The sequence below is a fragment of the Rhinolophus ferrumequinum genome, chromosome 17 (genome assembly GCF_004115265.2).
Source record: "Rhinolophus ferrumequinum isolate MPI-CBG mRhiFer1 chromosome 17, mRhiFer1_v1.p, whole genome shotgun sequence".
NCBI lineage: Eukaryota > Metazoa > Chordata > Mammalia > Chiroptera > Rhinolophidae > Rhinolophus > Rhinolophus ferrumequinum.
The window spans coordinates 32,484,141-32,502,810 of record NC_046300.1 but is presented as its reverse complement, the minus strand read 5'-3'; the positions used below and the strand labels follow the sequence as shown (position 1 = coordinate 32,502,810).

The following is an 18,670-nucleotide window of genomic DNA, read 5'->3' as shown; positions in this document are numbered from 1 at the left end:
GTGACCACAGTGATATTCAGCAACTTTTTCTAAGATGAGTTCGTGAACTTAATTGTTATACCTCGTATTCAGTCCTCTCCGCCAAAATGAACATTATGTATAAGGATGTAAAATTCAGCTCAAATAGAAGCTGAGTATTCAAGTGAAGCCAGAATTATCAAACAACCATTGGTCTGACCAATAGCTTTTTTAAAAACTTTTTTTATTAAATTTATTGGGGTGACATTGGTTAATAAAATTATATAGGTTTCAAGTGTGCAATTCTATAATACATCATCTATATATTGCATGCGTGTTCACCACCCAAAGTTAAATCTCCTTCGATCAGTCACCATATATTTGACCCCCTTTACCCTCTTCTACCTCCCCTCTACTCCCTTACCCTCTGGTAACCACTAAACTGTTATCTGCATCTATTTGTTTTGAACAATAGCTTTTATAAGTGCCAATAAACAGTAGGCTGGGATCTGGTTTTCTATCTATTGGACAGGGACATAACCGTAACTATATTCTCCTTCCCTCTGCAACCTGGATTGACCGTCCGATCAGGAATAGCAAGAGGTATTCCTTACAGGACAACCCTCTCACATGGGGCCCAGAGGAAGGGCCTGGGCCAGGGACAAATTACTGAACTCAAGAATATCAGGGGAGGCTACAGCAAGTACCAAATTCACTTCCTTTGCTGGGAAACATGCATGTGCAGGTGGTCAAAATTCTCTTCCCTTCGTTTTACTGACAGGCTATTTCCCTGTATGCTAATGAAAGTGGAGGAAATTATTTTCCCATTTTGTGCTAATAAATGACACTTGGGAAGTATTCAATAAACCATGTTTCTATTCGAAAGCTAACAATGCATGTAAGCTCCAGTTGATTTGTAAAATACGAGTGATGGATATCTCCAGTTGAGAGATACTGTAAGATCTTGGGTTATCAGTAACTTGGTCCTTTAAGGCTTCCCGGCATATAAATGGTGTTCTGTATTTTTCCATGTGACAGGCACAGAAGAAAAGAACCTTAGTGGTAGGGGTGTCAGCAAAAAACAGATGGTATACCTAGAGAGTTTCACCTAAAGGGTTAAACTCTTTACAGAGGGGCTGTTGTCAGGGGCATGGGATAAGGGAGCCAACAAAGGTTGGTGAGGCATCGGAGACATCGGGGATAGCAACAGCAGGAAGTCATTGCCACCCCAGGGTCTGAAGAGAGGAAAGAGGAGGTGCTATGCTACCAAATCCCAGTAAAAGCTTGCTCTGTGGAAGGAGTCTGCCAGTAGACTCTGTGTGCAGAGCCACGGAGCCACTTCCTGCCCCTCTCTGTCCTCTCACTCTCTGACTTCCTGCCGAGTCCCTCCTTTGGCTGACTCCAACCAGAACTTAAAAGGCAAGGGAACCCAGGAAATTCAATCCAAAGAGGTTAACTTCCAGGGGTACAGAGTGGGGTGGAGAGTGGCAGATATGGGTCTGGGAGACAGGAGCAAATGGAAAGCTATTATCGCAGAAGACAAGCAGAATCATAGCTCATGGAATGTTAGAGCAGGAAGGGACTTTTCAGCCTCTAATCCTCATTTTGTTGATGAGGAAACTGAGGCCCAGGGAATTGAAATGACTGAGTAAACATTATCAATCCAACCAAAGCCGTACTTGAGGCCCAAGACCGTTATCCATTCTCCTGGCCTTTCCACTTCATTATTCTGGGAATCATGAGTTATAAAACTAATATTAGAGTAGGAGTGGTTACGACGGGCCACTTGTATGGTCATTTACCATGACTGTGCCCGTCAGACATCACTAATCTATTATCGATTTCTTTCCTCCTGAGCTATCAGACTCTTTCTCATCCTATGGCTCCAGGCAGCCACTAACAATTGATCCATCTTGTTACCCTATTACCTAATAATACACCGTGCTATAAATCTTTAAATACAAAGCTTCAGATTGCTCTAATAAGATTTTCCTCCTTGAAACATGGCTCATTCTCTGAGGGTACTTGCCCTGGTGACGGGACAAAGGGCATTTATATTTTGGAAGAAGATAAAGCCCCATAAAATTAATTTGCCTAAATGTTAATAGTAAAAAAGCCCTAATCTCTGGTGGGTTTTCTCGTTCTCTCTCCTTGCAGGTTGACAGAACAGAGGTGATTCGCACCTGCATAAACCCAGTATATTCAAAACTGTTTACTGTGGACTTTTACTTTGAAGAGGTGCAACGCCTGCGGTTTGAAGTTCATGACATCAGCAGCAATCACAACGGGCTGAAGGAGGCTGACTTCCTGGGCAGCATGGAGTGCACGCTGGGCCAGGTGGGTCAACAGAGGTCCCTTCCTCCCTCTTCCCATCTTTGGGCCTTTCTTCTTCTTTTTATTTTTCTCTTTCCTCTCGTTCAATCCTTGCTTTCTCTTATTGGTTTTGTTTTCTTTTACGTGCAGTATTTTATGACTTCCCACGCACTGTCATATCCATTATATTTAACATTATATTTACATAGGAATGATGCTGCAATCATGTAAAGAGTTAACTTATTTTGCAAAATTAACTATTTTCTCTTCTGAATTCCTTCATTTACTGAACAGCTATTTATTGAACACTTACTCTGCTCTGCTTGTGTGTCTGTTACAGCCTTATCCTGATACATTATAAATTTCTATCTCCCAATTCAACTATGAGAAACTCCACACAGGGAGTATTACTCATTCACATGTACACGTGTTCTAAGCCTCCAGTGCCAAAAGTAGCCCAGGAGGGCTATTTGGATAAATAGATATTTGGTGAATGAATAAATGCTGTCACCTAATCTTCATGACAATGATTTGAAATGAACATCGTTATTACATCCATTTGTCAGTGAGAAAACAAAGACTCAGAGAGGTTAAGCCTAAGGCACCACACTACAAAGTGGCAGAGCTAGAACTTGAACCAGGTCAGCCCCATCTCAAATCCCATCATTTCACTTCTGTAACACCTTTCCTTTTTCCTTCCCTTCCTGCTATACCCAGGACTTTAGCAGGTGCTCAGGGGAGATCTAAAGGAAGAGAAATAGTCCCTGTGCCCGAGAAGTGGACACTCCAAATGGAGAAGGCACATTATATGCATCTCAAATAGAGCAGTTTGTGATGGTCTTTAAGCCATAGTGAGACAGAATATCCTGAGCTCTATGCATAGTGTTGTGGACCTTTGGGGAAGGGAGATCTTTCTGCTGGGTAGAATCAAAGAAGGCATTGTGAAACCAAAGTTTGAAAAAAATAAGGTACAGGGATTGAAGAAGAAAGAGGGAGGCTTTTCAAATAAGAAAGCAAGGTAAATAAGGCATAGCAGTCAGAACAACCATGGCAGGAGTAAGGGGCGGTGGAAACCAGTTTCACTGAATCAAGGTCAGATGCTGATTTACTGTGAAACCAGTGAAGCTTAAACTTCAGAGCGCGTTTCTTGTGTGGACCCCTTCCAAGGCTCTGTGTCCCATTTTTTCTGTAGTTTTGTACTTTTTTCTCAAAGAAGGATTCCAGATTTTATGAGCCTCAAGCTCTGCAAGACCTGCCTCAGTCCAGTGCAGAGGTAAGGGTTTGATTTAAGGATTATTTAAAAAGATTCTGCCTGTCAACGAAATGGCACATGTGTATGTTTCTTTGTTTGTTTGTTTGTTTGTTTGTTTTTACCCTGCCTCATGCAACTTATCACTAAGAGAAATTTCTCTTATGTGAGCACTGAGTGACAAAATAGACAACGTCCTAAGTTACCATTTTCCAGCAGATACAGTGGTTACTTTCGTAGGATTGTTTCTTGTTGCTTTAATGAAAGCCAAAAGCCCAATGTGGAAGTACAGCTGAGTGGAGGCAGACAGAGAACCTGGCATATTCTTTATAAATATAATCTCTCTCATGACTTTTTGAAAAAGTTGATGGCAGATAATTCTAGGGTCTTGTCAGGTACAGTGTCCAATAAGTAGGCATTGAATGAATGAGTAAATAGATGAATGGTGGATTTGAGGTAGAATTCTGTGATGTATAAATAAAATGAAAAGGTTAAAATGACATCTTTTGTATATATAAATGAGCCAAGATTCTCTTAGATGATGAGCTTCCCTTATGTATAAAAGTTCTATTCTGTCCTGAGAAATAAATGGAGAAGGCATGTGAATAAAGATCTTTTTCATCCAAAGCTTTGGTCACTTTGTCTATGACAATGGCCCTAAAACTTACACCTTTAGTCTCTCACCAGCCTCGTCTTTCCAGACCCTCTGCTTCGTGCCAGGCATCGTGCTAGATGCTCGTGTCATAGTGATGAGCCAAAACCATTCTCCCTGCCCTCAAGCAGCTCACAGTCTAGTTGGGGATAAAGAGGGAAGCAAATAATTACACAAACAATTAATTAAGTTACAACCATTATCATCATTGTTAAGAAGTATAGAATAGGAGAGCAAACATGAAGAGCGTGGTGGCAGATGGAAAGGAGGCCACAGAAAGCTTCCAATGGGAAGGGACATTTACACGGAAACTGAAGGGAGAGCAACAGTGCATCAGGTGAGAAGAAAGAGGAAACACAGTCCAAGAAGATGGCGAAATTATATACAAAGCCTCTGGATTCCAGAAGGAGTTTGGCATATGGTGCTCTGTATCTTCGTTTGGGTTTCCCAAGAAGCCAGCTCTGAGGTAGTACGTCAAAGTAGGTGAAGGAAACACCATTGTGAAGTGAAAAAGTAGGAGAGGAAAAAGAAGGCAGCCTGTAAGGGTGTTGTCAAGCCAGCTACCACTGTGTGTAACTGGAGCTTCATTCTGCTAGGAAAATTCTGGAAGCCAGTGTAAAGCAAACACCACAGTTATCTCACCCTAGAGATTAGGAAACGGAGGTATTTATACACTTGGCGGTATATATACTCTCAACAGTCATTAAGGGTTGTTCCCAGGGTGGGAACATTGCTCTCCCAGCATTTCTGGTTTATTGCATGGGCCATAAAAGAAGCTCCAAATACCAGAAGAAGCTTGTAAGCCAAGAAATACAGGTGCTGGTGGTCAGAATCAGTGATGTGCACTGAAGTCATAGGGCCTGGGATATGAGCAGCCCTGACAGCATCTGCTACACAGACTCTGTTGGTTGCCTACCCAATAGCCAGTCTCCTCCCTCTTTCAGCTGTCAGATCCTGGTCATTTTCAGGTCATTTTCCACCATGTGGCCATGGAGAAAATAGCCCTATCCCTAGTTCAAGAGTCAATCCTGAGTAATCTCTGTCAATCATATCAATCACATCTCCCTTTGCAAGAGATTATTTTAGGGGAGGGCTGGTAGCCAGTTCTAACCAATAAGACATAAGAGTTTTTCTTGGAAAGATTTCCGAGCCTGAAAAAAAGAGACACACATGAAGAAAGAGTTCCTCTCTGCCTGTGATTCCTGGAACTGCTGCGGCCACCTTGCAGCTCTGTTAAGGACGAGAGCAACCCTTAGGGAAAGTCAGACCCAAAAGATGAGCAGGCATGAGCCTGTCCCACTGTACCTGGAGGCCACCCTAGCTGTGGAGTAGTTATAAGAGAATAAAATGTCCTACTGTGAAAGCCCTTTGGGATGGGATTTTCCATTCCTTCAAGCTAAAAGCATCATAATTGATATAGAGCAAATGAGAAACTAAAAGATGACCAGGCTGTCTGAAAAAGGATGAGAAAATGGAAACTGGCCTAATTTTCTTAGTCTCTCCAGATAAGGAAATATGTAGAAGTGAGCACTGAGAATGAGATTATAAATAGTCCTTTATAAATATACTTTGACACTTTTGAAAGAGCTTCCATATTGATAATTTCATGTGACTCTCTGGATACTTCTGGGAGGATAGGTGTCATCATCCGCGTTTGATAGTTGAGGAAACTGAGGATCAGAAAGATCCAGTGTCTTCATAGAGCGAGACCAGCAGTCAGGAGCTTCTGATCCTTCATCCAGAGCTCTTTCTTCTCCCATGATTTAGGGAAAGAAAATGTGGAAGGCCACAAGTTCTGAGATCTGGCATTATGGCTTAGGCAAAGCAAATGAGCAGCAAGTCAGATTTGTTCAGGGTAGCTTTAAGCCATGTTTCCCAAGCCACACTGCTCCACCCCAGGTGACATGCCAGCCTCTCTGGGTATCTTGTACCTTCTTTGTCAACCACTCTCTCACATTACCCGCCCTGCGATTGGTAGGATTGACCTTTCCCACACTTTAGAAGTGGGCACTAGTTGGCTTAACTCAATTACAATATCCTATTTTTGTAGCCACAGTGATTGGTTCAGGGAAGGGTATATAACTAATCAGAGATAATAAGATGCAAATATATATTAGCTGAAGTCTTCTGGGAAAGAAACTTCCGGAAATGGTACCCTTCAAGAGGAGAGCTGCAGGGGAAGAAGAGGAGGGGGTGATGACATGATAACATGTGGTCAAAGAGGAACAAAAGCCGATACCTCGAAAGGGAGGACCAGAAAAGTGGAGAGAAATCAGATAGTATTTGCAGGCTAGATAGAGTCTTGGCTAAAGCTAGCCTTCCATGGAAATTTCAGCCAGTAGATTCCCTTTATTATTTAAATCACTATGCGCTAATTCTTTTTACCACTTGCCGCTTGGAATTCTAACTGATCAAGACATTCATTCCATAGAACTCCTGTCCCAGGTCATAGCGACCTTTTCAAACTCCAAGATCCCATAACCTATCTCTATTTCATTTTTTTAGCAACCCATTCTGCATTGTCTTGAGAAGTTCCCTTTCATCAGTTTATTCAAATCAATCTCTAAAATTATCTAATTAGCATTTATTTTTATACTTATTTACCTGGTTCCCACAGCTGGATTACAAGTTTTTTAAAACCACATGCAGTGCTTTGGTGTGTCTCATGCAACACCGTGCTTCACTTATCACAAGTGCTCAAGTCAAATTTATTGATTAGTTAACTTTGAAATTTTCAGATCAGTATGAACTTTTTATTAACATGGTACGTTTCATTCATTCATTTATTCATTTCTACAACAAGCATTTAACAAGAGCCCGGGATATGCCAAGTACCATGCTAGGCACCAGAGGCACAGATGAAAACGACAGAGAGCCTGCCCCAGAGGAGCTTATGATTAGCTGGGAGATTCAGACTGGTACATAAATAATCCAAACGCATATTACTCACTGCTCCAATAGAGATGTTTTTCAGAGGCTATGGGGAAAAGATGTATCTCTGCCTAAAGGGAATCAGGGAAGCCTCGTAAGAAAGATGACTCTGGACCTGAATCTCTAAGGATGAGTAGGAATTCACCAGCAGAGAACAGAAACAAGGACTGAACTGGCAAAATGACTGGCACACACAAAGACACAGGAGCAGGAGAATAAGAGAGAAGTTTAAGTGACTCAGCGTGACTGGATGATCATGTGAGCATGGGAAAGGGGTAAAGGAGCTAGACAGGAGAGGAGGCGCTAGACCACAAAGCTTTGAAGTTTCTCTCTGTAAAGTTTGGAGAGCTTGGACTTGATGCACTGGAGACCCTGAAGGATACAGTTTCAACTAGGGGAAGGACAAGATTGGATGTATATATTAGAAAAATCACTTTGGCATTTCCCTGAAGGGTGGATGGTAGAAAATGAGTGTGGAGGCATGGAAACCTGTTAGGAAGTTAGTGCAATAACAGGAAAGAGGTGAAGAGGGCAGTGGTGATGGAAATTGAGAAGAGTCCCGGAGAAGAGTTAGTCCGAGAGCAGAATCAACAAGCCATGGAGACTGGGTGCGGGAGGAGGAGTTTTCAGACACTTGGCTTATGTCACTGGAGGAGCCATTTGGTTGACGAATGAGGTGGGGAATAGAGTGTGATGTTAAGGTCAGGATGTGTGTGGAGAAACCAGAGAAGGTTGTCAGTTGGTGGCTGAACACAGAGATCTGGAGATGATAGATGAGGAGCGGACTCCCTATAGATGATAGCTGGTGGCATGGAAATGGGTGAGATTCCTCAAAGAGACTGTTTTATATTTTATTTTTGGAGAGAAATTCATTGAACCTGCCAGCTATGAACAAGTCATAAAGGATTTTTTTTAATCATTGAGTATGTAAGGACATCTCCACTTTCAGATAAAAGTGTGAACTTGATGTTGTCTGAAAATCAAAAACCTTTGTTCAGTGTTTTCTGTGTGTAGAGTAACTTACCTGTCAACGGAATTTGTAATGAGAACTTTGTGAAAGGCAGGCAGCATAGTACTCTGTTACCCTTCATAGCATCACAGATTGTGACATTGGGCATGAATGGGAGTTTTCTCTTTTCTAAATTGTGCTCTCTAGTATGACGGAGCAAAAAGATAAACCATCAACATTTTCCTTCCTTCTAACTCCAGTGGTGAAAGAAGATTCCTTCTCCTTGTACTGCTCGTTAGGCAGGGAATGGCTGCGTGTGGGAGCTGTTGAACAGCCATAGGAACGTCACAATCCGTATCTGAGGTACTGTTCCATAGTGCTCACGGGTACAGGAGCCAGTTCAACGGCTCTCACGTTCTATGTCCAGAGGCAAATCCCTGCAGCTGTTTAAGCCTTGGTTTCCTCATTTGCACAATGGAGATAATAGTAATGCAGGCCTCAAGAAATATTGTGAGGAGCAAGAAAATATGTATAAGGTGCTTAGCAGGGTCCCTGGCACAGAGAGCACTCGGAATATGAAAGCTGTTATTAAGGTGGTAAGAATCAGGGAAATGGTGGGAAGAATTGTTACTTGTGGGGACCAACACTGTTTCAGGAGTGAAGGTGGAAGTAAAAGGGGTGAAAACATTGTGACAGAACACCCATTGTCCTGGGCAATTAGTAAAACTGAACTTATAATTTCACCTCAAGCTTGTTGAGTACTTTATTTAGTCACAGGATTCAGTGTGCGTGTGTGTGTGTGTGTGTGTGTATGTGTGTGTAATATTTAGTCTTCTAAGACTATTTCTTAGTAAAAATGGTTTCAAATCAGATCTCTGGATAATTTGGGGCACATGTTCCAATTCTTGTCTTGCCACAACTGAAACCGAAGAGATAAAGTGACTTCCCCAAATCCACGCAGGCAGTCACGTATTCAGAGCCTGTCTTGTCAAGGCTGTCTACAGGTACTTGCTCTGTCCATCTGAGTTTGTCACATTCTCACTCTGCCATGTGAAACAGCAGGACTCATGGCCTTTAGGAAAGGAAAATAGCAGCCCTCAGCATGCTAGAAATTGGCATTGGCCGTGAAGTTGGTACAAGCACAGCAAGTGACTTAGCACTGAGCAATTATGCCAAATGAGGGTTCACGTCCTCCAAGAGCACTCAAGGCAGAACTGTGTGTTCTTAGCAGATGGAGGAGGGGGGAGAATCACGGAGAGGCAGGGTGTTCAGAAAGCTGAATATTCCTTCTGGGTGAGCTTGGAGACTGTCCTAGGATTTCTGTTCACCAAACGGAGACCAGGAGCTAAACCCCTCACCTGCTGCACCCAACAGAGGGCATGCCAAGGAGAGACATGGTCCCTCCCTATCTACAACAGCAAGGTGACCTCTTTAATATGGTGCCTTCATTTTCTTTCACTGCTAATTAACTGCTTCATTCATCCCAATATTTTTCTTCTCCTTCATGTACCAATACAGTGGACAATGAGTCAGAAATAATAAAAATAATAAATACAGCAGCCAACTTTCTCTAGGCCCTTTCATTCCAGCGCCTGGGCTAGGCACTCACTGTACCTCAATCCCTGTGATCAGCACAGCATCCCTGGGAGGTAGGCACTTCCACAATCCCTAGTTACATTTGAGGAAACTGAGACTGAATAAAGCGAGGTACCTTATTCAGTGATGCCACCTAGCTAGTAAATAGTGGAGCTGGAACTTGAATACAGATATGTTTGGCTCTTAAGCCCTTCATGATCGTTTCCATTTACTCTGGTAGTTTGTTACTCACAAGTGTAAAGTATAATGTAGCATCTATAACCCAGGTTGGAGTTAACCTTGCTAGGATGTTGTTTTATTTTTTAATTAGTTTGTTTGTTTATTTGTCTTACACAAAGCTCATAGAGGTAACATAGAAATCCTCATGCAAAGAAATAGCCTTGGTTATCTTTCCTCAAGGTTTGCATACTGAATTTACCGTAAATATAATATGGCTTCTTAAATAATATCAATGTGTCAACCTCCCAAAACCAGAAACTTAAAATTCACAGCATCCGGAAGGTGTCACCTCCAGAACTTTTCCACCTTCAACCATGTGGAGTAAGCCCATCATCCAAATTCAGTGGTTGCCCCTGGGTTTCATTATTGCTTTTCTTGCAGGCATTTTCTCTTCTCCATGGCTTGAAGGAGAGTTACAACTGTGCACAGTCGTCCTCTCTTCATTGCCATGTGGCTCTTCTTTAGTGTATTTCTTCCCCCAAAGTTCAGAGGACATTTGTTAAAAGAATCAGAAACATTCTGCCTAATGTTCTCATAAGTGGGGCAGGGAAATCTATGACTCTTTGAAGGAATCTTAGGCTGTCTGGGGGCTCTTACCCTCATTCATGAGAGAAGGATCATGTACCATCTTCCCTCAGGGAAGCTGTTCTCTAATTTGAACTGCATCAGAATCACCTAGAGACTTATTAAAATACAGAGTACTAACCCTCCAGCCCACGCCCCCCAGAGTTCTTGATTCAAAAAGACTTAACAAGAGACCCAATATTTGTATTTCCATGTGATGGAGGTGCTGTTTGTTGAGCGCCACACTTTGAGAACTGCTGCCCCAGAGTTTTGGGGTAGGAACGTTAATGAGTGTTAGACACTGTATCATTAGTTTTTGTTATGAAAGACCTCTAGTTGGGGTGATTGAAGAAATTAAGGAGAAAACATCTGGAGGGCGGGAAAAAATTATTTCATAAAGTTTATAGTCTCACAAAAGACCATGTACATTGTTTTGAGTTTATGTTCTTGATGAAGAGTTTTATTTCCGGAGTTTGTTCCTCCCATCCATTAAATGTAGCTGAATGGACTGTTATCCAGATTGTTGGTTCTTTTCCTGACACAGGTGAATGTTAGTAGGATTATGTCAGCTACAAAGGCCCCCGAAAGGATTGGCAGACCATTAACTGTCAATGATCAGTGGGAATTTAGTCTCAGGTTGGGTTGGAACAAATTGGAAGATACTGGGGATATGACAATGCAGAGGGTGTAATACCCACAGTGAGATACCACAGGTTGGCATTTTCTTGTATAACATTTAATATCCTCATGGTATAAAACTGATGGCCCAGGGAAGTCAGATTTACACATTACACCCAGGAACTCATTTTCCTTCTGCTTCTCACATGAAAGCTTTCCTTAACTTTGTAGAATTACTGCCACATGAGTGATGAATGATGTCATAAATAAATAACATCATCTCAGCTCCTGTTCACGGGCTGAGATATCTTGGGAAGCAGTGCTACTTTCCACGCTGACTGCCTAGTCTGCTCCTTGGCAGGTGGGATTCACACAGGGCGATTGTGAGTGAGGAAGGCCTAACTTCTCCAAGGAGAATACAATTAATTCTTACCTTTTTCTTTGCTATATTTGCCAGGCAAGTAATCTTCTTAAATTCAGATCCCAAGAAAATCCCTCTGCTTTCTCTGGAGTCCACCTTTTGTTCCTTTAAATTCCCTTCATGGTATGCTGGACTGGGGTCATGAGCCCTGGGTCCTGGATCTGCCCCCCACTCCTTGTGTGACCTTGGGCAGTTTGCTTAAGCTTTCTGTGATGTATTGACCTCATTTATAGGCGGAAGGTTTTGTTTTGATTAATCTCTACGTTCTTGCCAGTTCAATAATCAGTGATTCTCATTCATCTCTTTCCCTTTGTCTCTGAAAATTAGCATCTTTTCTTGCATTCTCATCCCTTTTTTGGATGCTTCTGTGCCCACCCCCTGTCCCCTTCTCATCTCATCTATGACTTAGCATGAGGTATCTTCCTCGTGTCATTTATCCACAGACTGTGTCTCCTCCCTAAGTGTCCCCCAGGAAAGTAGCCCCTTGTGTCTACTTAATTTCAAAGATAGTTTTTAAAAGATACATTTCGTGGCAATTAAAATGGGCCTGTGTTTCCAGACTCCCTTCCATACAGATTCACAATAATGTGATCTCTCTCCTAGATCCATATGATCACAGGGGAGGGGAAGGGCAAGACATCTGGAGCTGGATGAGAATTTGCAAGGACTGACATGTCACTACTGAAAAGCAACTCTCAGTGTTGGTTCTGGTCCCAACCCTTTAAGTCAGGCTGGTGCAGGGCACTCAGCGCCCAGCTCACTCCACCAATGTGCCCGGACCTGTCTACCCATACGGGGAGCCACATGTACCACGAGGTTTGAAAGCAACTACTCAGGACTTCTGCCACAGCTCCCACAACCAGGTTTCATTCCAATCCTTCTTCCACTCAACTCAGGACCACTAACTAGAAAAATCCAATCTGAATCCTATCTGTATGGTGTTTACACATGCTCTCCCCATCATATAGCCCTTGCCTTTCCCTGCAAATGTTGTCTTGCTGTACCTTCTCAGTTATCAACATCCATGAGGGCCTTATATAAAAGTATTCTGTACTTGTGCTAGCCTTGAAGCCTGAGACACTATAGCACCATGAATTGAATCATCAATATGCCTAATAACCAATTTGCTGAAACCAAATAACCAAAAAGTCAAGTCACCAAATAATACAGTAGCCTCAAAATTAATTATCTACCAAGTATTTTTATTTACCAAAAATAAGGTTTTTGAACTACTTATAAAGTTTACTACAACTATTTTAAAACTTGTAGAAATGTCTGCCTTTCCTTTTTAGTTTAGGCTACGTATGAAATTTAGTCACTGATTGTCATAAACTTTTCTGAATATCAAATGTAGCCATAAGAAGACTAAAGCCTCCTTTGTCTTCACTCACAAAAGTGGGGAAAAATAGATATGGTATTAGCTCTTAATGTACCCATTTCTTCACAGACCAAAGGACTAGGACATATTTATAATTAGAAAAAATTACAATAAATATTAGTAGAAATATCATAATGAAGCCTGCATGCTGATGTCAAAGAACTCATATTCAGGCAGAGGCGTATGACCCTTAAGTATTGTATGAATTCTTAAACATTTGAAGAACTTTAAAACATGTGAAGAATTCTGATTTGGAGAATTTGTGGGAAATGTTTTGTGGGGAGGTATTTGTTGAGGCTGTGCTCTCCATTGGGCTTTGAAAGAGCATTTTACAGATGCTGCAGGTAAGGCCTTAGTCGCCATGCATTGTCCACAGGGAGAAGGGTTTGCTTAGGTAATCTGATGCTGATCTTTTATAATATTAATTTTGATTACAGAAGAGACCCGGGAGGGCTTGGAGCTCTAATACGGAATAAGTTAAGGAAGCATAGTGGGAACTGCAAAGAGGTTCTGACATTCTCCCAAAGCCTAGAATCTCCAGTTCAAGCCTAATTTGAGAAGGAGGATATTTATATTTGGAATTAACCTAATACAGTTTAGAGGGAGAAAAAACCAATAACTGCTTGGATTACAAAAATTATTCCCAGAAGTCTTGGTTTCAGATTTCAGGACAAAACGAGGCCAGCTATGAATTCGTTAACTTTGTTTTGGATGGAATGTGAGCCTTTGGGGCTGCTCTGTACACCAGGGCAGGTTGGGTGAGGCCTCCGGTGAGCTGATTTATGCTTCACCCACGCTTCTGCCCACCCAGAGCCCGAGGTCTGCATACATTCCCAAGACAATAATCAGAAACAAAGGAGCAGAAACTCTTCCAACTTCTCTCTGTCCAATGAGATTCAAGCCAGGAAAACTAGCATTACAGTCAGCTTGCAGACTGGGTTCAGTGGAATCAGAACAGCTTGAAATGGGGAAGAAGAGATAAGCAGTGCAGAATTTAGCCAGGCCAGTGCAGGGTCGGCTTCTGTCCTCTGCATCAGTACTTCCAAGGAGGGGAATTCATCCTTCCACATCAGGTCTCCTGATAACAATAGGCTCACCTAGGACGCCGTTTGCCCTCGGCCATCCCAGTATGTACCTACTGTCATGGTTTAATTATTAACACCATCCCCTTTCATTTACAAAAATGTCCCAATTTGGACAATATATTTTATGGTCCTTCTCCTGAATGCCCTGTGGTGTGGCTGGGGTGGTAGAGACAGTGGCCTCTGACTAGTCACCCAGCCAGGTCATTTGTGGTGATGATGGGGCCTTACCCTCATCATTAGAGATAAAGGTAGATCATTAATACACAGCAGTACTTAAATCCCTCTCCGAAACTCTCCCTCCAGTCTGTCCTTTACTAATGAAGTCAGAGAACGGGTAAAAGCCTGTAATTACACTTGAAGTAATTAGAACCCTGCTTAATGGAAAGCTGAAGACAGGAAGCCCGAACCAGTAGATTACCCATTGCCCCTGTCCTTCTGAATCATTCTTCCTAGGGTGGTTCTTTTGTAAGTTTTCATTGGAGAGTAAGGACCATACTAAATTTATATAAAACTACACACACACACACACACACACACACACACACACACACACTCACTCATGTTGTATGTCCTCTCCCTGAATGGCTGAGAAAGCATCAGCATTGTACCTTTTTTAGGTCCTACAACTTTACCTATTAATAAAAATCTAAATAAGCAGAACAGATTAATTTAAAATTCCTTTACTTTTAAATCTGATCCCACTGTACTAAAATTATCTACATGCAATTCTCACTTTCTCGCTCAGTGCTTCTCAACTCTAATGTGCATGCAAATCACCTGGGGAATCTTATTAAAATGCAGATTCTGATTCAGTAGGTAGGGGGTGGGGTGTCTGAGATTCTTCATTTCTAACTGGTTCCCAGGCCAGGCTGCTTCTGGAAGGGGCCAGAGAGGGTAAAGAACAGAGAACACTCTGTGAGGGGCAAAGGAAGGGTTCTCAGTCTCACAGGTGGCTTCCCTTCCTCTTACCTCAGCAACTATTCCAAACTCCTAAGGTGGATCTTGAAAAATGATACAATTTCCCAGTTGAGGGGAAAGGATGTGACTAATCCCAGGCAGAGGGCACAGCATAAGAAAAAGCATAGTCCTTGTTGGTTTTATTTTATACTCTTTAAAATATTTTTAAGGCTTCCTTTTATTGGTAGTGCATACAAGAGGCCAAAGTTCTCAGGGGTTACTCTGTGCTCAGATAAGATTGTGGGTGTTTTTGGTTCAGCACTGGGAGCAAGGTACCAGGAAATGGAGGGAGAGCACCAAGAGAAGGCTCCCCTGGCATAATACTTCCCTTGATCAGGTCCGATTTCCACCAGGTAAAGTGATATGACCCAGAAAACTTGGGACAGGACATGGGATAGGAGGGATTTCCCTAGAATTAGCATCCCTGAGGCTGTCACTGCATCTTTTCCTAGAACGCCGAACCTGATCATGTGTGAAGTCAGTCTTAGTTTCCCATGTCTGCTGTTACAAATGATCGCAAATGTGGTGGCTTAAAACAGCAGAAATGTATTTTCTCACAGTTCTCGGTGGCAAAAGTCTGAAATCAAGGTGTCGGCAGAGCCATGCTCCTTCTGAATGCTCTGGGAGAGAATCCGTTCCTTGCCTCTTCCAACCTCTGGTGACTGCTGGCGTCCCTTAGCTTGTGGCTGCATCACATCAGATGTCCATTGTCTTCAAAACTCTCTCCGCTCTGCCTTCATATTTCAGTTCTGAGTTTGTCTCATCAAATCTCCCTCTGATTCCCTTTTATAAGGACACGTGATTGCATTTAGGGGTAATCCAAGGTGAACTCCGCACCTCAAGACCCTTAATTAGATCTGCAAAGATTTTTTGTTTTGTCATAGAAGTAATATATATTCTTACCATTCAGCATATAATAAATACAGAATAAATATTTGTCCAATAAAGGACTGAATCCTGGCTTCCACTCTAATAAGCTATGTGTATTATTAGTCTGTTAGGGCTGCCATATTGAAATATCACAGACTGCTGATGACTTAAACAACAGATATTTATTTTCTCATAGTTTTGGAGGCTGGACTTCCAAGACCAAGGCGGTAGCCATGTTGGTTGGTGGTGAGGCCTCTCTTGCTGGCTTGCAGACAGCTACCTTCCCAGTGTGTCATTGCACAGCCTTTTCTCTGTGTGCATATGCAGATCTCTGATGTATCTTCCTCTTCTTATAAGGACACCAGTCCTATTGGATGAGGGCCCCAACCTTATTCTCTCATTGAACCTATTATATTCTGTTAGATAAGACCCGGTCTTATATTAATTTTCGCTCCAAAAAAATGCACTGGAACTGATTGTCGACTAGGTCTTATTTTTGGGGAAACATGGTAGTATCTCCGTAAAGGCCCGATCACTAAATACAGTCACTCTGCGGGTTATGACTTCAACACAAGAATTTGAGAGGGACACAATTCAGTCCATAATGCTATGTGACCTTAGATAAACTCCTTGATTTCCTCTAACCTTTCTTCTCTTGTCCCAGTTGTTTGGGAGCAAGAGAGAGTTAGATCATTAAATGACAGTAAATGAGATAATGTGTGTGAAACACTGCACAGGTTATCCAATACAGAGTAAAAAATTTGTTCATTTTCCCCAGCAGCAGGCAAGGATTAGAGAGTAAATAGATTATTTGGGAGGTGAAAGAAACACCATAAGGGAAGTGGAGAAGTGAGACAAGAGAGGGAAAGTTGCCCATAAAATACAGGGTGCGCTGTCTAACAAATCACCACTGGAAAAACTCATGTGCCCGTGTAGAACAACTACCGGGGAGACATCCCCACCCCTGGAGCAAAGGAGCTGGGGCATTTCCGCACCAGTGATCATCAGTCAGTGGTGGAGATCCTCTCCCAAGGGTATTTGTCAATCCTCCCTACCTCCAGCCTGCTGTGATTGTGGATAGCAAGCATGGATACCAAAGAAAACCTCAGGCAAAGACACGCCCTGCCAGCTGTGCAGTAGTAGAGCCTGAGGGGATCTGTCTCCTACAACGAGCATTCAGGAAACCTTAATTGTTATCTGTAGTGGTGGTGGTAGTCATTGTACTACCCTGTACTACTTTGTACTACTATTTCCCTGAAAAGAAGACCTAGCCAGACCATTAGCTCTAATGTGTTTTTTGGAGCAAAAATTAATAGAAGACCTGGTAGTATATTACATTATACTATAAGATCCAGTCTTCTTAAATTAAAATAAGACCAGGTCTTATATTAATTTTTGCTCCAAAAGACGCATTAGAGCTGATGGTCCGCCTGGGTCTTATTTTCGGGGAAACACGGTAGTAGTTTTCAGAACACTTAGAGACATCGCTTGACATCGCTTGTTTGGGGCCAAACAAGTATAAGGAATGCTCCTTACACGGTTGTCTTCCCAGGATTTGCCACTAAAGCTCTATTGATGCCCCGCAGTTGAGATCTCAAACCTTTTCTGGTCCTGTGATTTCCAGACTTACTACATAAAGACTTTTCCACACAATCTATACTTACCTTTTATGGAGAGCTCTCTGATGCATGCTTTGGGTGTGATCAATTCTGGCTATTACAGATGTGACTGTCAAGTATTGTAACGATGTTTTTAATCTGTTCACCACTTGTAGCCTCACAACAGGGCCTGGCACAGAGGAGGTTTTCAATAAATGCTTGTTGTTGCATAGAGTCTTAAAGCAATTTCAAAACAGCATCTGAAGATGCTTTCAGTAAAAGCAGACTCATGGAAAATAACTTATCCCCAAAATGACTGTTTTGAAAGACTTTGAAGAAAATTCAGCTGAATATACATACACTTGTTGAAATATTGGCTAAAACATTTTCTTTTTTTGTTCTGGCTTTGTTCCCATTCATCTAAAGGAAACAGTAGCCTTTCCTGAAAAATTAGGAGCTATGCGTGAGAAGATTGTCCACTTCCCGAGGGAGAAGCACTTCCTCCTCAAATCCATGTGTGACTGCAGATCAGGGCTCCGTGGTACCAATATCCTCCAGTCCCGCTTTGCTAAAAGGAGTATTCCAGCTTCATTTCCTCCCTCCTCCACTTGAACCCTGTTGTTGAATGCTAAGAATTGCAGCTGTGACCCGCCTTAAGGGCAAAAAGAATCAAATTAGAGGACTTTTGGCAAGTGCATCCCCTTTAGTTTGATGCCAGGCAGAGCTGGCTCTTTGTTGGTCTCAAATGTCATCTGGGACCAAGGTGAGTCTTTGTCACTCTTTCTCATCTTCTGACAGGACCTAAGGCTTTTCTGAGCCTGATCCAGTTCCTTCCACTGCAACAAAACATACATTGAGAAGTGGGGTTTGCAACAAATAGGCTTTTCTCTATAGATGTTGCTCCAACTGGGCAGCCCTACTGTCTTTGCCCAAAAGTGATAAGAATGGCAATATTGTTTGTTGGTTATTATTACAATGAAAGGTTTGAAACCGTAATTATCACTCATTCTTTGGAACTGAGATGGAGGCCTGGGGACTGTAAAATAAGTTTGTTTTAATTTCCTGCTTTATTAGCCATTTGTATACCCAAATGCCCATTTCTTAAGGAATATTTCCTGAGAAATTTCTTATCTTCCTAGGATTTGCAAAAGGCAGGAGCTGAAACACAGGAGCATTTTCTTCACACCCTACAAATGAAAATGTTGACATTTCTAGATAAGTTAGGAGTGAAGAGAGAGAACTGTGACCATCCAGGTTTTTATGGGTTAAGTCTTCCTTGGTCTTCCTTGAAGAATGATAATGTGGATCTTGG

The 18,670-nt window shown here is 42.1% G+C and overlaps 1 protein-coding gene across 6 annotated transcripts in view; it reads left to right on the top strand.

Moving 5' to 3' along the window:
* Positions 1–18,670, top strand: part of CPNE4 (copine 4) — a 401,661-nt gene that overhangs the window by 271,379 nt on the left and 111,612 nt on the right. For all 6 annotated transcript variants that reach the window (XM_033133293.1, XM_033133295.1, XM_033133298.1 and 3 more), the window contains exon 3: positions 2,116–2,295. In XM_033133293.1, the coding sequence (XP_032989184.1) occupies positions 2,116–2,295 (180 nt within the window). The remainder of the gene's footprint in view (positions 1–2,115; positions 2,296–18,670) is intronic.